We start from the raw sequence: 27,921 nt of genomic DNA on the forward strand, positions 1-27,921 counted from the left end.
CTGAAATAATCAGACTAATGCAGGCCAGGGTAGCACAAGAGGGCGGTGACAGGGAGAGTTCTGTGCAATGGGTCTAGGGTGAGGCATGGGGTGGGGAGCTGACGATGTGGGGCCGTGTGGCCGTGGGGAGGGCTGTGGGCTTTCGTGGGCGAGAAAGTCAGCAGAGGGTGCTGAGCAAAAGACTTGCATGTTCAAAGCGGCTGGGGTTGCTGTGAGGAGAACGGGCTGTGGGGTAAAGGCACAGGGGGCCTGTGATGAGGCCACTGCAGGGATGCGGAGGAGAGACAGGACATGCTGATGGCCTGAATTGGATGACACAAGCGCTGGTGGTGAGAAGTGGACAGATTCTGGATGTTTGTTTTTTTTTTTTTAAGTTTAGTTATTTGAGAGAGACAGAGACAGCGTGAGTAGGGGAGGGGCACGGGGTGGGTAGAGACAGAGAATCCCAAGTAGGCTCCGGGCTGCCAGCCCAGAGCTTGATGTGGGGCTCCAACTCACGGACCATGAGATCATGACCCGAGCAGAAACCAAGAGTTGGACACCTAACCAGCTGAGCCACCCAGGCGCCCCTGGATGTATTTTGAAGGCAGAGCTGAGCTGACAGGATTTGCTGGGTGTGGACTGTGAGGGAATTAGGTGTCAAGGACAACCTCAACCTCGGGGCTTTCAGACAGAGCAGCTAGAAGGGCAGAGCTGTCCTTTCCTGAGACCCTGAGGATTTGGGGAGGAGTGTGTCAGGGAGGGGGCTGAGACTCAGAGGTTTGGTTTTAAGACATGTTAGTTTTGGATGCCTCTTAGAGGTTTGGCCATTGGGTGTCCACATCTGGACTTCGGGGGCTTGGGCTCAGACGCGCACATTTGAGCCCAAGGCTCAGGCTTGGAGCCGCCTGGCCTGCGACCACACAGGGAGGCCGGCAGCGCTCCGCCTGGGACTCGGGCCTGTGTGCTCCCCTCAGCACCTCACCGTGGGCTATGTCCTGGAGCCTGCTGTAGCTCCCCACGCCGGTCCCATCCGGGGCAGGCGGGTAATACCCACACCTCTTCCAGGCTGTTCTCCGCACCGCCTCCTCACACTGCAGATCACTGTTTCCACAGAAAACAGGAACGAGCCCGGAAAACCCCAAACCTGGTTACCCATTAACCCAGCCCTGAGCGAGGGCCAAGTGGACGGGCCTCATTTTCTCACCAGAGCTGGTTACAGTTAGTCCAGGGGAGGCACGAGGGTTTTAGCTCTTGTGCCAACTTCAGTTAATTCTGTCTGGCTCTGGGTAGTGCTGTCTTAACAACAGGGAAGGGACGTAGCAATTGACTAGCAATGTCTGTCAAGGGAACAGGATCCGGAAGTGGCTGTTCAGGTGTCAGGTATTTGTCATTCCTGGTCCACCTGCAGAGGCTTGTGGGTCTTTACTTAAAGGGGCCCGTTGCAGCACCATACAGCTTCCTGAGACTCTCAGGGTTGAGTCAGATGCTTTCAGTCCTGCCTGAATCAGACAGAAGAGCCCCCAAAGCCAACACCTGTCACCGTTTCACACATCCCACCAGCTACATAATGAGGGCCTCTCAGCAGTCCTTTGGATCAGAGATTCAGCCACACAAGCAGGATGCGAGGCCCTGGTGAGGACATGGCTGGCAACCACAGCCCACAGCTGTCTTCCTTAGTGGTCAGGCGACTTCCATGAACTGGAAAGTCTGTGGGGTTTTTTTTTCATCTTCTTCTTTTTTAGTTGAAGCACATCTTTCAACCTCAGGAAGGTGTAGAATTAATTAACTTCTGCTGTCTGAATGAAACTTTCTTCCTTAGAGGGCACCTGATGTGGGTATACAAGTTAACCCTAGGCAGATTTAGAATTAAATATATAGCATACTAAACCAAGAATTAAAACTTTAGGGGGCACCTGGGTGGCTCAGTCGGTTAAGCGTACGACTTCAGCTCAGGTCATGATCTCACAGTCCATGAGTTCAAGCCCCACGTCGGGCTCTGTGCTGACAGCTCAGAGCCCTGGAGCCTGCTTCCGATTCTGTGTCTCCCTCTCTCTCTGCCCCTCCCCTGCTCATGCTCTCTCTCTGTCTCAAAAATAAATAAAAAACATTAAAAAAATTTTTTCAACTTTAGCATACTATTTCTGTTTAAAGAAGAAATCTACGTATGCTAAGTTTTTTATATAAATAGATTCAAAATTTTTTTAATGTTTATTTTTTAATTTTTATTAAAAAAATTTTTTTAAGTTTTATTTATTTTTGAGACAGGGAGAGACAGAGCATGAACAGGGGAGGGTCAGAGAGAGGGAGACACAGAATCTGAAACAGGCTCCAGGCTCTGAGCTGTCAGCACAGAGCCCAACGTGGGGCTCAAACTCATGGACCGCGAGATCATGACCTGAGCCAAAGTTGGCCACACAGGCGCCCCTAATGTTTATTTTTAAGTGAAAGAGAGACAGAGTGAGAGCAGGGGAGGGGTAGAGAGAGGGGGAGACACAGAATCCGAAGCAGGCTCCAGGCTCTGAACTGTCAGCACAGAGCCCAATGCGGGGCTTGAACCTACAAACCGTGAGATCATGACCTGAGCCGAAGTCAGACACTTAACTGACTGAGCCACCCAGGCACTCTTATATAAATAGATTTTTAAGAGAAATTAAGGTTCACCACTTATAGGTTGGGTTTATTATATTTACAAGAACGATCTAAATCCTCAGGAAACTTTTGTTTTTATCAGATAAGTGAGATGAGGAAGATCCAATCATCTATAAATGCACTTTAAAATATTTGAAGACACAAGTTTGTTAAAGGTCCATTTGAAGCATTTGATAAAATCTGCTAGATCTTTTTTTAAATTAATTTTGTTTTTAGGTAGGCTTCACACTCAGCACAGAGCCCAACGTGGGGCTTGAACTCATAACCCTGAGATCAAGACCTGAGCTGAGATCAAGAGTCAGACACAACCAACTGAGCCACCCAGGTGCTCCAGATCTGTTAGACCTTCAAACAAGATTTCTTTTTTTTTTTTTTTTAAGTTTATTTATTTATTTTGAAAGGGGGAGGGGCAGAGAGAGAGGGAGAGAGAATCCCAAGCAGGCTCCACGCTGTCAATGTGGAGCCCAACTCAGGGCTTGAACTCAACAAACAAACATACAAACAAAATCAAGAGTCAGATGCTTAACCGACTGAGCCACCCAGGCACCCCTTGAAACAAGATTTCCAAGCTGAGCTTTAAAGGTTAAGAAAGAACTAGTGTTTTGATTCAGTAATTTTACTGATAGAAATGAATTGTGGACTCTACAAATAAACTTTCTTCATGAAACCACCCAAATGACCATCTACAGATGAATGGATCAACAAACTGTGGTATGCCCATACAGTGCAATACTAGTCAGCAGTAACAAAGGGAGGGACAACTGATTCACAGAATTTGATCGATGGATCTCTAAACCATATGCACAGTGAAGAAAGAAGCCAGGCTCCAACAGAAAGCAGATCAGTGTTTGCCAGGGGCTGACATAGCACAAGGAGAATGACTGCCAATGGGAGCAAGGGAACTTTCGGGGTGACAGAAATGTTCTATACCACAATTTTGATGACCTGAGTGTATACACTGTCAAGACTCATCGCATTGTACAGTTAAAATTGGTGAACTTTATTGTATGTAAATTGTACCTCAATACTGTTGCCTTAGAAAATAATACTGTTCTCAAAAAAAAAAATAAGAAAGAAAGAATATTATTCTCAAGGTCACTAAAACCTCCATATTCAACATGAGGAATGAAGCAAGATCACCTTCTGAGAATTTAATGGGAAGGGGAATGGGTTGTGAGGAGAGAGGCCAAGGAATAATGTGGTTATTGTAGAACGCTGGAGAACCAGCTGGTGGAGAGGCAGAGTAGGCCCTCATTTGAAATTTCTGATTATGAATGAATCAGACCAATGACTTTTCTAGTTGATTGAATGACTCTTTTCCAGCAGGTATAGAATAAGCAGGAAGTTAGTTGTAAACAAGATCCAGGTTTTGCCTGGTATATTATCTATTGCCATATAACCATTAGCGCACAATTTCTGTAGGTCAGGAGGCCTGGCATGGCCTAGATGGGTCCTCTGCTCAGGGTCTTACAAGGTTGTGATCATGGTGTTGGCTAGGCTCATCCGGAGGCTTGACTGGGGAAAACTCCACTCTCAAACTCATTCAGGTGGTTGGCAGAATTCACTTCCTTGTGCTGCATGATGGGGCCCTGGCTTTTTGCTGGCTGTCTGTTGGAGACTGCTCCTGTGGCCCCAGAGGCCACTCACTGTGCCTTGCCATGTGGGCTTTTCCAACATGGCTACTGTTAGAGCCATGGCTGACTTTATCAAACCTGCAGAGAGAGTCCCTCTATCCATATGGCTAAGACAGTCTTATATAAGATAAGGCAATCATTGGCGGGGGTGCAGCCCATCACCTTTGCCATATGATATAGCTTAAACATGGGGATGACACCCCTCACATTTGCCATATTCTATTGATTAGAACCAAGCCACAGATTCTGCCTGTATCTGTGGAGGGGATTTTACAAGGGTATGGACACCAGGAGGTGGGGGTCATGGGGTCCATTATAAAGTCTGTTCCCATACCTGGTGACTGCAGTGGAGGGAGAGGTGGGACAAGGACTCAGGTTATTTGAAGGGGTGGTTACAGATATGAGGGTCCATGAGCCCTTAGCAAGATAAGGAAGGAAGTGGAACCAGGAGGTGACCAATGGCTGGAAGGGGATGGTGGGGTCAATGATTTGAAGAACTCTTTGAGGTTGGAAGCGTTTTGGTTTTTTTTTTTGTTTTGTTTTTTTTTTTTAATTTATTTTGAGAAAGAAAGAGAGAGCCCACAAGCAGGGGAGGGGCAGAGAGAGGGAGACAGAGGATCCAAGGCAGGCTCTTCATTGTCAGCAGAACCTGATGAGGGGCTCGAGCCCATGAACCATGAGATCATGACTTGAACCAAAATCAAGAGTCAGACGCTTAGTAGACTAAGCCACCCAGGTGCCCCAAGGTTGGAGAGTTTTTGCCATAGGAAGGCTGAGAAGGGGAGCTTGAAGGAGAGCACTTGGAGGCTGGAGAACTGAGTATTTGAAAAAGAGGATTCTCTAGAGGAGCCATTTTTGATGATGGTGGGTTCTGTGGGTGTGGGCAGTTGAGGTCACTGGAATCAAAGGGGTCTCCATGGCCTCCCTGCTCCTACCCCTGTCCCCTTGCTGTCTATCCTTCACATGGTGATTCCTAATACATACACCAGATCATGAGTCTCCTGGACACTTAACCCTCCTATGCCTTCCTGACTCAGAGTAAAATCTAACACCCTCTCGTGACTTGTCCCCCACCCCTCTCAGACTTTATCTCCTTCTGCTCTCCCCTTGCTGTCTAACCCTAGCTGCACTGGCCTCTGGGAGTAGTCCTTGACCCTCCCTTTCTAAAACACCCTCTTCTCTGATAGTTTCATGGCTCCCTCCCCCTCCCTTCCCCTCTCCCCCCCTCCTTCCTTCCTCCCCTAGTGTCAGTTCAGATTGCTACCTCTGGCCTTCCCTGTCCATCCTATGTAAAACAGCACCTTTCCCTATCACTCTCTGTTCCCTTATCCACATCATCCTTCTTCCGCATCAAGCATTCCACCTATATATGTATTTGCCTAGGTGTTTATCATCTGTCTGCCTCTGTGAATCTGGGGATCTGTTTTATTTATTGCTGTATCCCAGCACCTAAATGAGTACCTGGCACATAGTCAGTACTCCCTACGTGTTGTTAAGAAAGCAGAGCTGGTTTCTATGTCCCGAGGGGTGGCTGAGTTGATACTGATGGGTCTGAGGCCAAAGCTTTGAGGTGTAGGCCAGGAGCTGTTGTGGAGGCTTGGGTACCTCCTCCTCTGATATGTGGAAGGGGTAGAAGATAGAGCACTTAGTAGGCTGTCGAACTTGGCAGTTAAGAGCTCTGCCACCTAACAGCTGTGTTATCTTGAACAAGTTACTCAGTCTCTCTGAGCTTGTTTCCTCACCTATAAAATGGAGATAATAATAGAAATAAAACCCAGACTGTGGAGTTGTGTAGACAGACTCAGAGCCCACATGTAAAGCACTTGGTACTGGGCAAGTGCTCAGTAATGTTTGGATAATGTTATGTGACTTGTGCACCTGCTTATGATCCAGGACTTTCTGCTACTGTCCAAACAAGCTTTGCCATTTACTATTTTTCTGATGTGGGGGAAAATTATTTTACCTCTTAATGTGACTAGGTTTCTCATCTGCATTACGGAGATAATAATTCCAGTCCTGGCTCCCTTGACCAGACTGTCGAGAGGTGTGAGTGGGATAATACCCTTGGAGGCACTTGAAATGTAACACGCTATACAATATAGGGCATTATTACTTTTCCTTCTTGTTGACTGGTTCCTTTTACGGTTGCTGGAGTTGTTCATTATTTTACAGAGGCTCTAACAGAACATCTGGGTGCCTGGGCTGAGGTGTTACACACTGGACTTCTTTGAACAGAGCAGGGCAATCCAGATCTTGCCCAAAGGCCTGAGTCAACCCTGACTTGAAAATGGCCCTGGGGCTCAGGGCAGGATAGGTTGGCCAACTAGCTTTCTAAGATTCATGGGCTGAATGATACTCTTGCTTCTTTTTACTCTGACATGAAGTTAAAAAAAAGTCCTGAGAACTGGGGTCTTTGGAGACCCAGTGCCTGGCCTCTTTTCACCTGTCACTGTGAAATAATTAATGAGGGCCCTCTCAGTAGCCCTATTCATGAGAAACTCAATTTCCACAAACAGAACCCGCAGGCCTATGTGGCCAGCCTTTCACCAAAGCTCCAGGTAGGCCGTGTCCCAGGCAGTCAGGAGAGAAGCAAGCAGGACAGGCAGTCTGGGTCAGGGAAGGTATGAACATCAATAGTGCCTCCTCCCCAGTGGCTGGGGAGCTGGGATGGTGACACTGTGACACACAAGCCCTCCAGGTGACACTGATCATTGGTTGCCTGGAACCCACTGGCAATCAGCCCTCCTAGTCTTACATTATGTTTTCTGGGGGAGTTCTCCAGAAAGTTGGGCCCAGTGCAGACACAATTCCATTTGAGGGTATCCAACCTACCCCTGTGGGATCAGAGAATTATAGGTGGAGTCCCTATACCTGGTTCCTTAAACTCAAAGCAAATTGACCCCTGAACCATGTGTATGTGTGTGTGGCACACACAGTAGTCAGTAGCTTACAGTGGCCCTGATTCTCCCATTCGTGTCGAACTCCCAGGCTGGAAGGTAAGGACCAGCTGATAGAGACTATCTGCCAACATCCATTCACATCTATTTCAGAGAACAGGGCTAAAATGCATTTCCCAGCCTCCTTTGCAGTTTGATGTGGCCAACCACCAAAGTTCTCACCAAGTGGATGGACATATATACACATGCTACTCTCGGGACTTGGCTTTAAGACTGGTCATGCCTCTACCAGACTTTCATTCCTCTCCTGCTGGCTTAAACCCCTGGAGACCTAGCGTCAACCATGTAGGCACAATGCCCTAGGGGATGGTAGGGAATCAAGATGGAAGGAATCTGGGTTCTAGAATGCCTGCATCGGGCAGAGCTTCTTTTTTTTTTTTTTTTTTTAATTTTTTTTTTCAACGTTTATTTATTTTTGGGACAGAGAGAGACAGAGCATGAACGGGCGAGGGGCAGAGAGAGAGGGAGACACAGAATCGGAAACAGGCTCCAGGCTCTGAGCCATCAGCCCAGAGCCCGACGCGGGGCTCGAACTCACGGACCGCGAGATGGTGACCTGGCTGAAGTCGGATGCTTAACCAACTGCGCCACCCAGGCGCCCCCAGAGCTTCTTGCTGACTTGGAACATCCATCAGGCAGTGACACAAAAAATACATATACTTCTAGGGCACCTGGGTGGCCCAGTTGGTTGAGTGTCTGATTTTGGCTGAGGTCATGATCTTGAGGTTTGTGAGATCGAGCATTGTGTCAGGCTCTGCGCTGACGGTGTAGCTCTTGCTTGGGATTCTCTCTTTCCCTCTCTGCCCCTCCCTACCTTGCACATGCTCACTCTCTCTCTCTCAAAAAAATTATATAAACATTTTTTTAAAAAGAAAGTTCTATCTTCTTTCATCCACTGTGTTATAGCTGGGCCTCTTTGTTACAGCAGCCAAGTCTTACTCTCACTAGCACAGGGGAGAAAAGCATGATGGGCTGAAGGCTTCTCAGGCTAACATAATAGTCCAGCCCACCAATCCTTAAGGCCTGCCACTGGATGTCTTACGCTTTGTATTACAGGACGCAGCTGGGAAGGAAGCAGTGTACTCTATTGGGTAAGACTGAATCAGATAGACCTTCATTTCCACTTTGGCTAGAACATTGATTAGTGTTGTAAATTTTGGATGCTTTCACTAACAAATTGAATCTCAACTTCCTCTTCTGTAAAGTGGGGATAATAATAGTACTTTACTCCCAGGGCTATAGGAGGATTATATGAGATCATGTAAACCAAGGGCTCAAAACTGTTTACTGTTATTAATGCAATCAGCTGGTATCCAGGCCTGATTCTTCCTACCCTCCTTCCCCAGGAAGGAGGGAAGGAAGCTAATGTCTTGAGTTTTCCACAAAGTCAAAAAATACTCAGTGACTCTTAAATGAATTATAAATTTCCAAAGCATCCAACACAAAATGTTTCTTATGGATCTACTATGGGTCAGGGACTAGGAGGCACCTGGAGGACAGAGATGCCCTTGTGGAAATTAATTTCCACTTTGCTTCTCAGAAAGTATCAGTCCTTTCCAGGCTCACAAGCTGGAGTTCAGTTCACCTACTGAATAGAAATTTACGTTGACTAGTAAAGAAATCCCAACTCTTCTTCCCACCTCCTTATTGGATGTCTGGGCCCTGCCACACCCAGGTTAAATCATCATCTTGGGGCGGTGGCATCTGTGCGGCTGAGTCAGTTGAGTGTCTGACTCTTGATTTCAGCTCAGGACATGATTTCAGGGTGGTGGGATCAAGATCCACATCAGGCTCTGTGCTGGGTGTGGAGCCTCCTTGGGATTCTCTCTCTCTCCCTCTGTCCCTCTCCCCCACTCTCTCTTTCCCTGTCTCTCTCTAAAATAAAATAAAATAAAATAAAATAAAATAAAATAAAATAAAATAAAAAGCATCTAGGTGTTACCAATGAATAGGTAGATTTGAACCTGTAAACTCCTTCTCCCAGTCACTACCCCAAGCAGGACTTTCTTTCCTTCCTTCTTTCTTTCTTTCTTTTTTTCTTTCTTTCTTTCTTTCTTCTTTCTTTCTTCTTTCTTTCTTTCTTTCTTTCTTTCTTTCTTTCTTTCTTTCTTTCTTTCTTTCTTTCTTTCTTCCTCTCTCTCTCTAAGTTTATTTCTTTATTTTGAGAGAGTGAGTGAGCATGTGAGCGGGGGAGGGACAGAGAGAAAGAGATTCCCAAGCAGGCTCTGGGCTGTCAGCACAGAGCCTGACCATGAGATCATGATCTGAGCCAAAATCAAGAGTCAGACACTTAACTGACTGAGCCACCCAGCATCCCCCCCACCCCCAAGCAGCACTTTCTTAAAAGGTCTGACCTTGGCATTTGCCTTGGTATTCACCTGGCAGAACCTTCCATGGCTTGTATTGCCTATAAGCTAAAGCCCAAACTCTGCATGGCACCCAAGGTTTTCCCCAATTTGGATCCAGCCTCTTTCCATTAATGACACTAATGACTAAGATTGAGTGTTTCATATGGCACAAGCTCTGATCTGAGGGCTTTGTGCATGTTGCCCCATTTGATTTCCACTAACTTTAGGAGATGGTGACTTGGCTTAGTTGTCTCATTTATAAAATGGGAACGTTCCAAGAAAAGCATCCCCACGGTGTCCGGGGTGTAGGTACAACTGTTAATAGCCATTACTGCATCATCCCTATTTGATTGATGAGGAAGCTAGGGTTTAGGGGTGTTAAGTAACTTGCCCAAAACCACAACCCTGAAAAGTGACTGAGGTGGAGCCTGAACCCAGGAAGTCAGGCTTCAGTGCCCAGGCTAGACTGCCTTCCCTTCGTCGCTGCACTCAACTTAGAACCAACTTGCAGGGCACCTGGTGACGTCTCCAGGCCTTTGCACATAGGTTCCCTGTGCTGGTAGAATGCCTCCTCTGGTAGCTGTCCCCTCCCCCATGGCCACCCTAGGCAGAGGCAGACAGCCCCTCTGTGTCCCCTCAGCCTTCTCAACAGGCCTCACTCCACTCTCACCTCACCAAACTGTCATTAGAAGGAGGGCACACACCCTCAGGGTGACAGTGTCCCCATCACCTCTGGCTCCACCATGCCTGGTCTGGCACAGAGCAGACCTCTGCAAATGCTTGTTAGAATTACCGCAAGCCAAATCCATCAGGGCAAGAGTGGAGACCGATACCTGCTGGCAGGGACGCCTGCCTGCTCTCAGCTGTCAGTGTGCGCTCCAGAGCGAGTGCACTTTTCTTTGGCCAGAGCCTCCTCCCCATTTGCCAGAACTTCCAGTACCTTGGCCCCGTCTCTCACTTTGCTCTCCAGCCTCCCCACAAAGTCAGCCAGCTGGGAGTTCACCCCTACAGGGGCCCGTACCATCCAGCAGCTTGAGTCTGGAAGATTCCTCACCTCCCCAGTTCATTTATTCAACAAATATTTATTGAACACCAAATTAGAGCCAGGTACTGTGCGTGGCACCAGATACAGGGTAGAGAGCAAAGCACACATGGTTTCTGGCCTCACGGAGCTTACATGCTGCCGGGGGAGACGGTCAACCAAGAAGTAAACACACATGATGTGTAACGGCAAGTGCCCCATGAAGGGGAAGAATAAGGGACTTTGAGATAGATGAACTAACTATTCAAGCAGTCGGGGAAGCCTTCTCTGAGGAGGTGGGTTAAAGCCAAGGCTTGAGGGTGTAAAGAGCTCAGCCATGACAAAGGTAGGGGAAGAGCATTCTAGGCAAGGAAACAGCATATGCAAAGTCCTGGAGGTGGGAATAGGTTGAAATGTTGAGAAAAGGAAGGAAAGCCAGGGTGGCAGGAACACAGCGAACAAGATCAGAACTGGCTGGAAATCAGGTTGGGACCAGAAGAGGAAGAGCTTGGATTTTATCTTTGGAATAATAGGGTAATCGAGTAAGGGTTTTATACCAGAGTTGGTATGATATGATTTGCATGTTTAAAGCTCTTTCTGGTTGCCTTGAGAACAGAGTGACAAAGCAAGAGAGAAGCAAGGTGACCTTGTGGAGGGCAGTGATCTGGGGGCAGGTGAAGTGGCCACACCAGGGTGATAGCTGTAGGTTCAGAGAGAAGAGTATTGACTCCAGAGATATTAAGAAGTAGAATCTTTCTGAGGTTTTTAGAAGAACTAAAACAACTTTATTGGATGCCTGCAACAGCCCCAGCAATGGGGTAGGAGTTGGGGACACCAGAAAGGGTTGGGGATAGAAACAAAAGATGCAAGTCCTCAACCCCGGAAACAAATACAGTCACCAATCCCCCCCACCATCTCTTGGGGGAGAATGAACCCAAGGTCAACTCAGATGCTGGAAGTTCTGGGCCATTTCCATCTCATTCGATGGTGTCAACGGACTCTCCTGGAGTTGGGGACTGGAAACATGGAAATGGGCTTTCCGTATTCTCGGGCTATCAAGTTGCCAAACTGCAGGATTGTGGCACTGACATGGTGTCAGGGGAGCAGTGAGCCACCAGCTGGGATAGCCAGGGAGACGAGGAAGGGAAGAAGGGAGTCTCGGAGCAGAAGCAGCCCCTCCCGTCCTCTGTGAGAAAGGACAAGTCGGGCTCTGCCTTCTGTCCCCCTCTCCCCGCTCCTGGGAGCCTGCTGACCACCCTGCCCTCCCTGTCGTCTCCCTCAGGAGCACTCTAGGCCGATGACCCCCTCCTTAAAACGACACCCTCTCTCCCCACTGCTACACATCTCAGATGTATCCAGGAGGACAGAGATCTGATGGACCTAACCCTGAGGACTGAAAGAACACTTCAGCTCTTCATGCCTTCTTGAGGAATTTGCCTTTTTTAAAAGAGATTTCTGGGTCATTTAAATGATCTCTGCCCTCTGCTCTACTTATCTGAAAGGGCCCTCTCCCCCAGGGTTTTAGCAAACTCTATTTCTGAGCCCAAGGACCTCCTCAATTTAGTCTCTGGGGAGGGTAGTTCCATCAAAGGGTGGGGGTGAAAGAATCTTGCCAGGGGTGACATTTGAAGGAAGTATTTAATAACCAGTGCAAATAAGCACCAAGGAATCGCCAGCTGGAGGACCCCATAGTCTTGGGTCTACCAGGCATTAACCAGCATGGGGTCCTGGGGGAAAAGCCACCCAAAGCTACCTGGGGCAGGGGGCCACTTAGAGGCACTCAGGGGATGTGAATACTTGCCAACGAGCACAGAAGTGGTTCCACATTTTTTACAACTGGTCTGGCAGTACTGGTCCAGCTGAATGTCAGTCCTGGGTCTGCCCCAATCTTGTCCAGTCTCTGCTGTTCCACCAGTTATGGTCACCAGGCCATTTGTTCCCTCTCTTAGGCCCAGGCGGAGCTGGGTAATGAAATGGCCTCTGAGCAGAGCCAGCTGCGCGGAATCCTGGGTGAACAGGATCTCAGGCCCTTGACCCACCGTGTGACCTTGAAGGGCCGAGCCGCCTCTGACTGTCCCTCCTCTCGCCCCTCCTTGCAGTTATTTTTGTCCAGCCTGACGGCCCTTGGCTGTCCCCACAGTCTGGGCTCTGTGAGCCGGATACAAACCAGGCAGCACAAACGTCTGGTGTGGAATCCCAAGAGGGTTCCTCTCTGGGCGCCATCACATGGGAACATGACCTTCCACACTGTACACCCAACGGGGACCACACATCTGGAGGATGGTGACGGCGCGAGAGGCCGGGAGCTGGGTTCTCTTTGCTCAATCCTGGCTCTTGTCTGGGAACGCTGTCCCAGGCCTGCTGGTGAGAACGCCCTGTTTTGGAGTCTTACTGCTGCCCAGAAATCTCCCAGCTCTGTGCAGGGAAGTGTGGGTCAGCTGGAGGGTAGGTGTCTGCAGTGGGGAAGATGGCCCGAGCAGGCCCTGCTGGGCCCCTAATCCCCAGGCCTTGGCCGTGGTGCACAGGGCAGCTGTCCTGTGGTTCACTGCAGTGGGGTGGGCAGGGGCGACAGGGGTTCTCCGGAGACAACTTTGTGGCCCCTGCTCAGTTACTGTCTCCGGAAGCGAGGCAGACACTACGTTCTGGCCCTGGGGGCCTGGGAAGGCTGCACCAGTCAGTCACTGCTCTGGCCAGGGGTCTGATCTCTCTAGGCAAGCAATCTGCCCGAGGCCACTGTGCCTTTAGGTGAAAGCTTTGTTCCCAGACCTTAGATTCATGCCTGCTGCCCCCTGTGTGCCTGGGGGGCAGGTAAGAGTCTGGGCAAAGCTAGTGGGGGCCCTCCCACGACTTATCTGTCCAGGTAAGAAATGAGACGAGGCCTCTGAGATCACAACAGCTCCAAGAGAGCTGGGTGGGCAAGCTGGGACAGGCAGTGAGGAGGGGAGATGGGCCAGAGGAGGAAGGGGCGCCTCTGATGGGTGAGGAAGATGCCTTCATAGATAGATGAGCCAGGCCAGGAAGCAGGGCAGACGATAGCACTGTTTTTAGAGGTCCTGGAAAAAGAACCCTCCTCACTCCCGGGGAGAAGCCGCCTCAGAAAGCCCCGATTTCAGTGATTTCAGAGACCCAGGAGTGGCAGAGCACAGCTCCTGCTGGCCTCCCAGCAGCCCCTGGGGAAGAAGGCCTGGGGGCAGGAACACCCACATAAGCAGGGGACCCCAGGATGCCAGGGAGCACGGGGGAAGAAGATCGCACGAGGGGTGCCATGTGGCTGCTCCTGGCAGCCCTGATGTTGGGGGCCACGGGGAGGGGGGCAGCGGGCCTCTCCAGGGGGCGGGCCCTCCGGGTAGAAGATGCCCCTCGACTGGGCAGCACATGCCTCCGGGCTGGCAGGACAGTACCAGCGGCTCTGCGCACGGGAGTGGTTCGGAGGGCGGGGATGGGGTAGACCAGAGAGGAGGCGCTGGGGAGGATGGGACCGGGCACTCTTCCCAGGACGGTGAGCTGGCTGCTGGGGGCTGACAGCCCTGGACAGCTATGGAAGAAGGACCAGGGCCAGGCAGGGAAGGCCAGGGGGCCAGCGGGCGTGGGAGAAGGCTCCATCTCAGCTGCGTAGCTGTTGAGGTGTGAGAGAAGACGAATCCGGACAGGGTCTGCACGGCTGCTCGGCCCTTCCAGCACCCCCAGGTACCTGATGACCTCGGTGAGGCACTCCCGAAAACCGATGCTCCGGAAATCAACTGCCAGGGCTCGGGCATCAAAGAATCCTGCAAAGTGAGGCGTGATGAGGGCATGCCAGGCGGGGGACAAGTGCTGATCCTGGGGTCAGGTCTGTGTGACCCTGGGCATGTCACCTCACCTCTCTGAGCCCTCATCTGTAAAGTGGGAATAATCACCCCTTCCTGGGGTATCTGGGGTATGTTGTGAGGACCAAGTGAGTTCACTGAACTATGAAGCAGGATAAAATGTAGAGTATTGTTTTCACCAAAATTCATGATTAAGGCAGAGAAGAAACTTTGCGACCAAGGTACTGTCGTTTAAGTGGACGCTTTGCCAGGTGTGACAGGCCTGCGCACGTAGAGGTGTAGAACACCCCTGCCTGCTGGTGGGGGCGGATGTTGGGAGGTGGCGGCAGCAGCGGTCAGAGCTTGGGGACTCCTCAGAGAAGGCAGCATGATGTCACAGTGAAGCCTGAGGTCTTTGGACCTCAACTTCTCCACTTGACTAGCTGCCTGACTGTGGACAAGCCTCTTAATCTTTCTAAGCCTCAATTTCCTTGGCCGCAAAATGGGCATATAGTGACACTTGCTGTGACGGTGAAATTAAATGCAACGGTGCACAGAAACAGTCAACGAATTCATCATTTACACCTGACCCTTGAACGACATGGGGTTACGGGCACTGATCCTCCCCCAGTGCAGTCGAAAACCTGAGCAAACTTTTGACTCCCCAGAAACTACCTAGAGTGAGAACCGCCAGAGATAACTTTTTACCGTGATAGCAATTTACTGGAGAGACGAACTGCTCACGCGGAGATGATTAGTGTCACATGGAGTCTTAAGCAGATACTCGCAACACTTGAGCTCACCGCAAGAGCAACAGGAGGTAGCTAGGAAATTATCACAGTAGCACGGTATGTATAAACTACAGCACTTTTGGGGCGCCTGGGTGGCGCAGTCGGTTAAGCGTCCGACTTCAGCCAGGTCACGATCTCGCGGTCCGTGAGTTCGAGCCCCATGTCGGGCTCTGGGCTGATGGCTCAGAGCCTGGAGCCTGTTTCCGATTCTGTGTCTCCCTCTCTCTCTGCCCCTCCCCCGTTCATGCTCTCTCTCTGTCCCAAAAATAAATAAACGTTGAAAAAAAAATTTTTTTAAACTACAGCACTTTTATGCAATTAAGACTATAATGCATCTTCACATTTATATTTCTCTCCACTGCAAATGGCACCATGTGCAGTCTGTAAGTATTTGTATGAGGAAGTTTTGATAAGTTGTAACGTCAATAATAGATGCGTGTCTATTTTACGGTAGCGAATGATAAAACAGACCAGCATCTACATTTATGTCACGCATTCATGACATACCTAACTTTTTCTTACGTTTTTCCCAATATTTCTAGGCTATGTGGTGCATCTGCAATTGTTTTTCAAACTGTTGCAAATCTCTAAAAAATTTTCTAACACATTTACGGCGAACACTCTGCATAGAAGAGGACCTGTGCTACTCAAACCTGTGTTGTTCAAGGGTCAAGGGCATATTACTGGCTTGGCCCCTGTGGGCATTTGAGTCTGTCCCCTAGCCTGAAGGGCTGTCAGGAAAGCAGGACCCCGCTCTGGTCCTCAGCTGCTGCCATCAGGCTGGGACCCTCTCTTTGGCTGGTTTCAGTGAGGTCTGACCAGGTGGACTGCCCACAGAGGTATTTCATTCTCACTGCCTTTATACCTGCCCCGCTATCAACCACCTTCTGTGCAAAGACAGAATAGCCTCTGTGAGCACTGGCCTCATGACTATGGCAGCAAATCTCTGGTCCCTGGTTCATGGCTGTGGCCCCCACAGAGGGACAGCTCTACGGGAGATGATGTTTGGAGTCAGGCCTCCTTGGGGCCAAGACCTTGTTGCATACTTAACTATGCGACTTTGAGCAAAACCCTTCAGTTTCTGTGTTTGCTGTTCTTTTTCACCTAACATTTTCTGAGTTCTTATTGAGTACTTAATTTGCATTATCTGATTTAATCCTTAGAAAAACCCTGTCATTACTCCCATTTCAGAGATGAGAAAACTGAGGAATAGAGAAGCTAAATCATTTGTCCAACATAATAGAGCTGGCAAGTCATAGAGCCAACCTCGCAATTCATCGGATTCGAATCAACTCAATTCAGGATTCTAACCCAGAGGCAGTGCTCTAAGCCACATCTCTGTCTTCCCATTAGCCCTTAGCCAGAAAATGGTGATGGCGACAACCCCCAGCCTCAAGATTCTTATAGGAATCGAATGAGATAACGATGGTGAAAGCATTTTGAAACTACAAAATGCTGCCCCAAATATTAGTCACTATTTTTCTTTTAATTGGGTAACCATAAATGTAGTTTGAAGTATCTCCCTCACTGGTTGACCGAAATCAGAAGTTTTCACTGTTGGCCATGCATTCCTTTGGCAGAAGTTCTCAAAGCGACCACCTGCATCAGGGTCATCAGGCATGCTTGCTAAACTTGCAAATTCCTAACCTCCAGGCCAGACCTCCTGGCTCAGAATCTCTGGGGTGTGCCCCAGGGCTGCCTGCCCCTAGATGATCCTGCGCAGTTCACTGAAGCTTGAGAAGCACCAGGCTGGGTCAATTAAAATGCAACTGTCCCCTCCAAAGGTAGCAAGTTAAGGTTTTAGGACTTAGGTTCTTGTGTCAAGGTCTGTGGAGCTTTCCAGCTTTCTCGGTTGTGAAATCACCAAAATATACAGTGAGGCTTAGTCTTTTGAAAGCCACAGTTCCATGACTTCACTGTAATGCACCAGCTCAAAGTAACGGAATGAGTTACAATTGTATGCTACCACAATCCCACGACTGATCTTGAACTGTGAGCATGACATACGATCCCAGCACTGCTGAGGACACACTATTACCCCAGCACTAGCCCAGAAGGCACCCCAGTGAACATCTGTGGCTAAAAATCTCAGGCAGGCCCCACCCAGGGGTTCAACTGGGATCCCAGTGAGAATGAGTTCATTCAGGCTAATGCTTAAGGAGGGTGGGGGCTAAGGGTGGGGAAGCCAGAGGGGGGCTAAGGGTGGGGAAGCCAGTCTGTGTAGAAGAGCTCCTCCAAGGGCTAAGGCCGGAAGGAGTGGAGTTGAGAACAAGGTTGGGACACATGGGGACACTGACAGTGGAGAGGGTGATACTGAAAGAAGAGAGACAGGCTTTGTGGCTGCTCCACCTGGACCTGCTTTAGCCCCACCATAGACTGTGAGCTCCATGAGGGCAGGGACCCCATCTGCTTTGCTCACCAGTGGATCCCCAGGGCCTCGCCCCCACATATTTGTTGCTTGAATGACTCATGGGAGAGAAAAGCATCAGTACCTGTCCCACCAGTGGCGTGGAGCATTTTCAAGTGATCCACTGTCATCTGCAGGACCTCGGCCTTCTCCAGCTTGGAGGAGCCCTGTGTGCGCAGAGGACAGAAGTGTGAAGGCTTCCAGCTGACCTCTCTCTCATTTCCCGGCGGCGTCAGCAACCTCACCAGCTCAAGGTCGTCCTCCCACTCCACCACTGCCAGCCTTTCGGCTTCTGCTTTGGCCAAGGCGCCCAGCCGAATAGATTCTCTTCAGGTCTCATTTTCGTCCGCCCGCCCGCTGCACTGTTGAGCGTCCCTCCTGCAACGTCCCCCCTTCCCCTGACTTCCACGACACCCCGTGTTCTTGCTTCTTCTTCCACCTGGCTCTTGCTCGCTAGACACACTCTCCCTGGGAGGTCTCGTATGTGACCTCCATGACTTAGTGCACCGTCACCGGAATGCCACTCCTGCGTGCCCATCTGCCTTCTAGACCAGCTTTCCTGGGAATCAACTCCACACCCACCACGCCCGAGATCTAGCTCATCATCTTAGCCCCACAGCGCTTGCTCCTCCTCTGTTCTCTCTTGAGCAATGATTCCTAAGCGTCCAGCATCACCTGATCTCCCAAGTGAAACCTGAGTGTCAGACTCTCCACGTAAGTTCTTGAGGGCAGGTACCAGGTCTAGGTCTAGCTGGGCCTGTGAAAGTTTGAGTGAACGTCTGTGGAATGACTGACTTCTCAGGAAGAAAGGCACATGACCCATGACCATGCCTTGGAGCACAGGGTAGAGAATCTTCCAGGCAGTCTGATTGGTTTAACTGTCTGGCTTCCACTGTAGTCTTCCTCTTCCACAGGTGCAACGGCAGGGGGCTCGCTCCCCGGGTAGCCTGTTCCACTTTCAAATGACTCTGGGACTGTCAGTAGCACAGAGGGCTAGGGGGCTTTAGAACCAAACACAGTTCAGTGTTCCCATTCCGTTCTGCTATTTACTTAGCTGTGTGATCTAGTGCGAGTTACTTTACCTCTCTGTGCTTCAATTTCCTTACCCGTGCCATGGGCATAATAATCCCTACCCTTTGGGATCATGGGGTGATGGACACAGAGCCACAACATCTGAGACGCCACAGTAAATACAAATTTCCATTCCCCTTATCCCTGGCCAGTGACAGATATCAGTACACAAAACCCCAGCACCTCAGGCAGCTGCCACCAATCAGTAAGACATGCCATGAAAAATGGACCTTATCTGCCACCTGCATGGTACTTCCTCTAGCACAATGGGGAATGTCACACACCTGTTTCTCAAAGGCAGAGGGGACCAAGCGTCGCAGTTCAGAAAGGCTGCTGTTGATGCGGTCCCGGCGCCGTTTCTCTATAATCTAAAAAACAACGACGAGAATTTACTTGCAGCCACTTCACCAGTTTCCAACGTGCTTTGATGGCCACTGACTCATATTTAAAATATTGTGAAGGAGAGAAGTCTAGTCTTACTTTATGGAGGGGGAAACTGAGGCTTGGAGAGGAGCAGTGACTTGCCTAAGGTCACATAACAAGGAAGTGCAAAGCTGGGAGTAGAACTCAGCTCTCTTGTCTTGGTCTGTTGGGGTGCTATTCAAAATGCGTAACCACTGTACATCAGGGTACCGACCAGTCAGAACAGGGATACCAGCCCCCGCGTGGGAGCAGTTCCTGGAGGTTCCTGCAGGTCGAGGTCACCTCCTCAGTTGCTGGGTCATGAAGAGGCTTTGCTTCCAGTCCGGAAGACCTTCCATTCACACTCATTCTCACCTCACCAGACTGGTAGCAGAATGCTGACAGCGGGGCAGACATTATGACCCCCATTTTACAGATAAAGATAAGGGCTGGAAGGAAGTGGTTTGCCTAAGTGAGTGGCAGGGCTGGTCTCTGCCACATTCCAGGTCTTGGGACTCCCAGGGCAGAAGCATAGCCGCATCCTGGGAGAGAAGGGGGTGCCGGATAAGACGGCCAATAGCAAGCCGGGGAGCTTCCTTCTCTATCCCCCTGCCCTACCCCTTGGCACACAGAGAGGAAATGAAAATTCTGGGCTCAGAGAGTAGAGACAGAAGGCTGGAATAAATAATAAAGCCTAACTGTGTGTCAGGTGTGGTTCTGGGCGCATTATATTAACTCAGTCGTCAAAACAGCCCTTTGAGGTAGGCACTGTCATTTTTTCAGTGATACAGTTGAAGAAATGAGGCACCGAGAGGTTGAGTGGCTTGCCCAAGGCCACTCCGCTAGCCACCGGCAGAACCAGAATTTGCACTCAGGCAGTCTGGGTGATATTTCCGACCAGGGTTCTCTGGGCTGGGCCCCTGGGGACCCAGGGCAAAAATTTGCCGGGCGACTCCGCGGAGACAGACACTCACCCCTCTGCGTTTCTTCCTAGCTTGCATCTGCGAAGGGCTCGGGGTGGACAGCGGCCTGGCCATCTGGCTGCAGACGAAGAAGAGAAAGGCTGATTTTTCAGAGCTCAGGGACCATCTCCCTGGCCTGGGCTGACCTTGGAGGAGGCGGGGATGTGGGCGGGCAGAGCCCCCTCCCAGACAGCCGTGGTCTCCCAGGCGGCTCAGGGCTCCCAGGCCGGGAAGTGGCGCAGGGCAGGCGTGGGTGGGGGCCCATTGCTCCCCCGGCCAAGTCCCCCCTGCGCTCGGTTTCCTGCACTAGGGTCGCGAGGCGGCTGGGGCCGCGAGAGGCGAGGGGGGCGGGGCTGGGCTCCGGCCCGACCCCCCCCCCCCCCCCCCCCCGGCCTCGCCCCCTGCCCCTCGCCGCGGGCGTCGGGGAACCGCAGCCGGCCTCGGGGCTCCTGCAACCCGATCCCGGGCGGGGCGGGCGAGGGCGCGGGCGGCGGCGGCGGGGCAGGGCCGGCGGGTTGGGTTTCAGAGAGAGCCGCTGGGAAGAGCGTGGAAAGAGCAGATGCCGCCGCTTCCCACGGGCCGGGCGCGCCCGCCGGCCGCCCTCCGCCCCGCCGGCAGCTGCCGCCTCCTCCCACGCAGCGCGGCCCGGGCGAGGGGGAGGGGGCATCTGGGTCACAGGCCCCCTCGGACTCTTGGGATGCCGCGAAGGGCCCGGGCCCGCATCGCGTCGGGCCTCGCTTCGCAGGTCTGGCACAGGATGGATGTTTGCTCGCACCCGGGGGTCCCCATCACCCGGAAGAGACTCAGCCCCGGGGGGTCTTTCCTGCCCAGACTGACCAAAATCTTCTGCAGCCCAACTGCTCGCCCCCCTAACGGTTTCCTGCTTAGAGGTTCTTCTGGAATGGAGGGGATTCGTAGAGTTACACTGAGGACCATTCATTTGGCCAACACCCTGGAGGCCCCATTCAAGTCCCGCGCTGGCCTAGATGCGCAGTCGGCCAGGTCCCAGCGCTCCAGACGCTCAGCTCCCGGAGTGGCCGGGGAGGCGGAGAGTGTGAGATGCCCTATCAACTAATAACTTTAGACGAGGTGACTCCCGGGCCATTTCAGAATGCAAAATGCCACCCACATGAACAGGCACCCATGAGCTTGCCTCGTCCTCCCTCTCCCCCTCTCCTGTCTCCCCTGGGCCCCCATCTCAGCGAAGGCACCCCATCTCCCAGGTCTACAAGGCTACCTGGCTACCACTTTTTAAAATTTTTTTTTAAATATTTTTATTTATTTTTGAGAGACAGAGCGCGAGCTGAGGAAGGGCAGAGAGAGAGGGATACCCAGAATCCAAAGCAGGCTCCAGGTTCTGAGCTTGTCAGCACAGGGCCTGACGTAGGGCTTGAACTGGGAGATCATGACTGGAGCTGAAGTCGGAGGCTTAGCCGCTCAACCGACTGAGCCACTCAGGTGTCCCTTACCACTTTTGATTCTTCTTCTGTCCTCACCCGCTCATCCAAACATGCCCATTCTGTGTCTAAGACACATCTCACCTCTATCCTCCTTATCTCCACCACTGCTCTGAGGATCAAACCTCTATCATCTATCACCTGGATGGCTGCAAGACCCTACAAACAGGCACAGTGCTCATTTAAATGTACTTGTCACTCTCTTAAAACTCCTCAGGCTCTCAAAAATAAATAAACGTTAACATTAAAATATATATATATATATATATATATTAAAAAGGGCACATTAAAAAATATATATATATACATATATGTATGTATATATACACACACACATATACATATATATGTATATATATATATATATATATATATATATATATATATATATATTAAAGGGGGCGCAGTCAGTCAAGTGTCCAACTTCAGCTCAGGTCATGATCTCACAGTTGATGGGTTCAACCCTGCATTGGGCTCTGTGCTGACAGCTCAGAGCCTGGAGCCTCCTTTGGATTCTGTGTCTCCCTCTCTCTCTGCCCCTCCCCCACTTGTGCTTTGTGTCTTTCTCTCTCTCTCAATCTCTCTCTCTCAAAAATAAATAAACATTAAAAAAAAAAAAAACCTCCTCAGGGCCTTCTCAATGCTTTTAGGATCAAGACCACTGTTTTTCAGGTGTTGTTCCTGTGGTTACACACACTGTTCCCTAGCCTAAATTTCTCTAGTGCACGCTGTCTCCCCACCTCCAAGCCCAAGCCCCTTTGCCTAGTACCTTCTCCCACTGTTCAGATCTCAACTCAGATGTCATCTTCCTGGGGGAGCCTTCTTGACATCTGCCCTCCCACTAGATAGCCCCTGCTCTACCCTCTCCTAGCACCCTGCATTCACAGCATGTATTGCTCATTTGTTGTTTTTTGTTTATATGATTATTTGATTAATGTCTATCTCTCCACCAAGTGCATAAGCTCCCTGAGGTCACGAACCATGTATGGCTCATTCACTATTGTAGCCCCAGTACCCAACAGTGCTTGGAACAGGGCAGAGCTCATGGTTGAGCTCCCTCCTCTTGCCCTTGTCCTTGGCACCACTGGGGAACAGAGAAGTGACAGCATAAAAGCTACCTGCTAGGCCTTTGTGGAATGGGCACCTGTGTGGCTCATGAGGAAGGTGCCAGCCCAAGTGACTACCCTCCTGGCATGAGAGGTTAGATCATCTTCATCAGCTGCTCAAAGAAAGAAGGTTGCAGGAGAGTCCACATCAACATTGATCAAATCCCACTGCTGTGTCCCTGGCTTTGTCCAGCTACGTCTGGAAAAGGGTATCTCCATCCAGACATCTGGATGAGAAGGGCCGGTAAGAGGCCTATGAAGCTCCTGGGAAGGATGGCCCAGCAAGCTGGGTCCAGGGCTCCGATAGCCAGATCCTGAGGTCTGGAGGGCACCTTGTTTACAAAGCTACACTCAGGACAAGCCCCAAGAGTCAAGGGATACTAAAACATGGCCTTTGTCCCCCCTAGGCTGGATAAGGAGTCTCCAGGGGTATTGGGTTAGCACTGCGCACGTCACTGCCCCTCAGCCTGATCCCTCCTCAGGGACCATCTGTCAGAGGCTGACGCACCCCTTTCAGGGCATGGTGGCTTTGCTATCTCTTTTTCCACTCACTCGGTCACTTGTTCTCTGCAGTATTATCCCTCTTCCCTGACTCCCATATCTCACAGCCAAACTTCACTTCACAGTTGTCTTGGCATTACTACATATCTTTCCCTCCTTCAAGCCTAACAAAAGCCCCATTTTACAGATGAGGATGCTGAGCCTTGGAGACCTAAGGCAGCTTGCCCAGCCTATGCAGCTGCTAAGGAGCAAAGCCAGCATGGGAATCCATGTCTTCTGGCTCCAAATTCAGCATTGTTTTCCCTCTTGATTCCTATTTCCTGTCTGTCTGAATAGCCCTCCAGTCCCCTTATCCTTAAAGCTCCCAAGAGCTCAACCAGAGCTCACTTCCAGGCTGTGATCTGGCCCTGACATTGGGGGGAGGTGTGAGAGTTTCTTGTCTGCGAGTCTGAAAATAAGGCAGATTTTCACAGACCTAGAGAAGATATGCTGACCACCAAGATCTGCTCCATGGGCCTCGAGTGGTCCCTAGCCTGATTTCTGGGGAGGTCTCTTGGGGGGGCAGGCAGATTTCAAGGTGGTCTGGCTGCCAGTCCTGACTGCCCTCAACACCCATTCTCAGTTTCCCCCTCGGGAACTCCCCCCGTGGAACCCTTGCAGGTGACCCCACTCATTTTGCATCAGCCAAAGAAAGGCAGGATCACAATGTCCGCCAGTGAAGGGATTTCGGGGAGCGCTGAGCCCCCTTGTAAAATAAGGAAACTCTGAGAGGGGAAGGGTCTGTTCCAGGCCACACAGCAAATTAGAGGAAATTCCAGAACTGGGGCCAAGTCTATTGGCTTTTAATCCCGTATTGTCACCCCCCCTCCATGTGTGTCACTCCCTCACGTGTGTCACGCAGCCAGTACTCCTTGTTCTAGACAGTACTTCCACATTCACTTGTCTCAGGTATTGCACAACAGCCTTGTGAATTAAGTAGTATTGGGGCTATTTCACATTAGGAAAAATAATCATTTGATAGATGGAGTGACAGAGACACAAAGAATTCAGAACCGTGCCTAGTAAGTCTTCAGACTTCTAGTCTTTTCATTAGACCATTCTGCCTCTTGAACATGGCGTCTTCCAACTAAATGGCGACCCCTTCGAGAGCAGCACTTGCCAGAAGCTACCTTGGGCCAAATCAGGGAGCTGTGCCCTTTAGATACATTATCTCATCAAAGGCTCACCCTGTGAGGTAGGTTATTAGCATACCAGTGTTGTAAGGGAGAAAATGGAGGTTCAGAAATGCCCAAGTTAATGGTGGTGAGAATCAAACTCAGGTCTATCTAACTTCAAAGGCCACCATGTGCCCTAAATCATGTAGGAAAGACCCACAGACCTTGACCCAGTGCCTGCCATATGACAGGTGCTCACTGAATGTTCACAGAGAGGGTGAGGGGAGAGAGGCTATACTCTCATGTGTCAGGAGGCTGGGTTCAGATAGGAGTGATTTTCTTATATGGGGCAAGATGCCATCACTAGGCAGATGCCCACAGGGACAACAGAATACACCCTGCTCCTTATTCTCACATCTCTGAGGGGGGGGGGGGATTTGCGCCCTGCCTCTGACCCCAGGGAAGCTGGCTGCCCCAGTCCTGTGGCCCTTGCCACTGTTTATCTGACTTTCTTTGTACATGAAGCTCTTCTTCTCTGAGAGTTCCCCGAGGGCAGAGGCTTAGCAGGATACATCTGGGTCCCCCATGCCCAGCCCAGGGTCTGGGCCACAGCAGGCATCGTTCAACACTCCCTGAATTGAAGCATTGATGTCTGCTGGGGGGAGGGCCCTTTGGTGAGTGCTACAAAGAGGGGTCTATAAGTCAGCCTCTGCCAGATGTCCAACTGCTTTTTCTGCTCTGAGGGGGTCTGCTCCTCTAAGAATCTAGACAGTGTCTAAAAATGGGCTCTGGCTAAAAGCACAAAATGCTGTATAGGAAAAATCTACCCACTGATCCTTTATGCCATTGCCCAAATGCCACCACCTTCAAGAAGCCCTCCCTGATGCCTCTGGTTGTAAGTGACCCCTCCCTGCTTGGGTGCTCTCAGAGCCCACAGTCTGTCTCTCCTTCTGTCTTCTATCCTATCCATGGTCTTTGTGTGACCTGGCAGGTCACTGGCCAGGCTGCAAATTCTTAGAAGACAGAGCTGGCTCTCTGGCATCGATTTCGTCCCTCTGATTCATGAAGACCCAATGACATTGAATTTGAGACCCCCCTTCCACCAGCAGCACATGGGGCTGGGCCCTTCCCTGCTGCTAGCAGGCCCGGACTCAGAGAATTGCTTCTTTAAATAGCAGTTTCTGCTAAACAATTTAAGAAAGCTAATAAGTTGCATAGGAAATTATATCATATACCCCAAAACCTAATTAATGTACAGGATGCAAGGGGGTTATCTATTGCCTTACCTCCTGTTATAAGCTATAAATACTTGGAAGCTGGTGGCCTTTTACAAGGATTTGTGATTGAGGTAGGATATCCTGGTCTCAGAAAACTGAAGTCATTGAAATTATGAAATGCCCTCAAAAACATCCCTAAGAAGGAGCTGAATCTTTCTTTCTTTCTTTCTTTCTTTCTTTCTTTCTTTCTTTCTTTCTTTCTTTCTTTCTTTCTTTCTTTCTTTCTTTCTTCTGAGCATGCTGGAGTGCCAGTGGAGGGGGAGGGAGAGGGAAGGGGGAGAGGGAGAGAGGGAGAGGAGGAGAGGAGGAGAGGGAGAGGGGGAGAGGGAGAGGGGGAGAGGAGGAGAGGGAGAGGCAGAGAGTGAATCTCAAGCAGACTCTACGCCCAGTGTGGAACCCAACTGGGGGCTCAATCTCAGGACGCTGAGATCATGACCTGAGCCGAAATCAAGAGTAGGACACTTAACTGACTGAGCCACCCAGGCGCCCCCTGAGTCCTCCTTTCAGATCTATTCTAGAGAGTCAGGTTTGGATGAGCCAGGAGAGATCAGATAGCCCTCTCTCTTTCCCACTCCATGATTCCTCCTTTATTTTTTTTGATGAGGAAACAGGCTCAGAAAGAAAAAATAATGGCCCAAGTTCACGTGGTGAGTTGGTGGCAGATTTGGGGCTGGGACCCAGGCCCACAGACTCCCACTCAGTCCCTGCCTCTCTTTCAGGGCTCTGGGTATCACATGTTGGGTGCCTGACATGAATTAAATACTTGCTGTGTGCTAAGCCCTGTGCTAAGCTCATAACATACACTATCTTATTGATTTTCCCAGTAAACCTGAGATCGGTAATATTGTTTATAACCATTTTACTGACGAGGAAACTGAAGCTTAGATTGTTCACAGAACTGGGAGAAGTAGCAGAACTGTACAAGTGCAATTTGTTCTACAAGTCTGAAGCAAGTCAGAATATTTAGAGCTGAAATACATTGGCAGCAGGGTGTGCAGTAGAAAGAGTGTTGGAATTGGAGTCTCCGCCCTCGCACTGACAAGTCAGCTATTATTTTCTTCAGTACCAAAGCCTTAATTCCAAAGTCCAATTTGCTCAAGGGAGGGGAGGTTTCCCTTCCCCCTGGAAGCGTTTTGTGTACTGCATGAAAAGTGCACCCAAGCTAGGGTAGAATTGAAAAAGTACGGCTATTCTGCCTACTCAGGCAGATTCTGGACCGGGGTGTGTGATACCAATAGTCTATGAAGGTTTCCTAAGATCCTCAGGGAAGTCTCCTCCAAGAGCCTCAGCCTGGCACTTCCACGCAAGGAGGATCACCAACTGGGCACGGCATCCCGGAGCTGAACTCCACTTCCATCCCGACACCCTCAGCCCTGAATGGCCCAGAGCGCCGAAGATCCAGGCACTCGTGCGTGTCACGGCCCACGCTGCACAAGTGTCCCCGCCTCCCACCCTCACCCCTACCCCACACACACCTGCGGGCAGTCGCCCACACCTGCATCTCCCCGGGGCCATACGGAAGACGAGTCCTGGGCCCGCTGAACCCGTCCAGGCACTCCCAGTATCCCCATCCCGGCCCTCACCTCAGCTCGCCCTCGCGGCCCACGTCGATGGGTCCGTCGGACTCGCTGTCAGAGCCGCTCGGTTCCCTGGGCCGCTTCATGGCCAGCGCTGGCTCCAGGTCTCCGCGCGGCGGTGCGGGCTACCGGCCGGGAAGTCGGGCCCCGCCCCGGCCCCGCCTCAGCCCCGCCCAGCCCCGCCCAACCCCGCCGCCCTTTCCCAGGGCCCTCTCCTGCGCCGCAGCCCCTGGCGCCCCCGCGCCCCCTCGCCCCCGCGGTGACGCGCAGGCCGAGCCGTGGGAAGGCCCCGGGCGGTCACCGCCCCCTCCGACGGCTGGGAGGTCCGGCTCCGTTCCGCAGTCCTGGCCGCCGCGCGCTGGGTGGCCTTGGGCAGGTGCCCTTGGAGCCCCCCGCCCTCCCCGGGAAGCCAGGGGTCCCCGGCCGTCCCTGGTCTGAGCGGGGCGCTGCGGGCGCTGCGGGTCTGCCCCAGTTTTTGCAAGCGTCGAGCCCACCGGCTCCTGCCTCCTGGCGTTCTGGAGGAGGCAGACACTTCGGGTTTGGTGAGGTTGGTGGGGGTGTCTGTGGCCTGATCTTCGACAAGAATCTCCCAGCAGCTTTTCCCATAGGGATACAAAGCAAGTGGAATGTGTGTGCTGGAGGGGGGAGGAAAGGCTCTAACATGAGAAGAGGCTGTCATCCCCGCCAAGAATGGCTGAGGTTGTGCCTGCGCCACCCGAGCAGAACAGCTCAGGCCAAGAGAACCAGACTGGATGGTGGGGGTGGTGGGTGTCCCTGGGAATCAGTTTCCAGTTCACCAGAGGCATCACTGGCCTGGGGGCCAAGAGTGCCAGGAGAGGG

At 51.1% G+C, this 27,921-nt stretch overlaps 1 protein-coding gene across 1 annotated transcript; it reads right to left on the reverse strand.

The window, feature by feature from the left end:
* Nucleotides 1-10,632: 10,632 nt before the first annotated feature.
* On the reverse strand, nucleotides 10,633-27,238 carry HEYL (hes related family bHLH transcription factor with YRPW motif like). The gene is made up of 5 exons (XM_011284715.4): nucleotides 27,088-27,238; nucleotides 20,022-20,088; nucleotides 18,930-19,013; nucleotides 17,660-17,741; nucleotides 10,633-14,358 (listed from the first exon to the last, which is right to left on the reverse strand). The coding sequence occupies exons 1-5, from the start codon at nucleotides 27,165-27,167 to the stop codon at nucleotides 13,685-13,687; spliced, it is 987 nt and encodes a 328-aa protein (XP_011283017.3). The 5' UTR covers nucleotides 27,168-27,238; the 3' UTR covers nucleotides 10,633-13,684.
* Nucleotides 27,239-27,921: the final 683 nt, after the last annotated feature.

The sequence above is a fragment of the Felis catus genome, chromosome C1 (assembly GCF_018350175.1).
Source record: "Felis catus isolate Fca126 chromosome C1, F.catus_Fca126_mat1.0, whole genome shotgun sequence".
Classification (NCBI taxonomy): Eukaryota; Metazoa; Chordata; class Mammalia; order Carnivora; family Felidae; genus Felis; species Felis catus.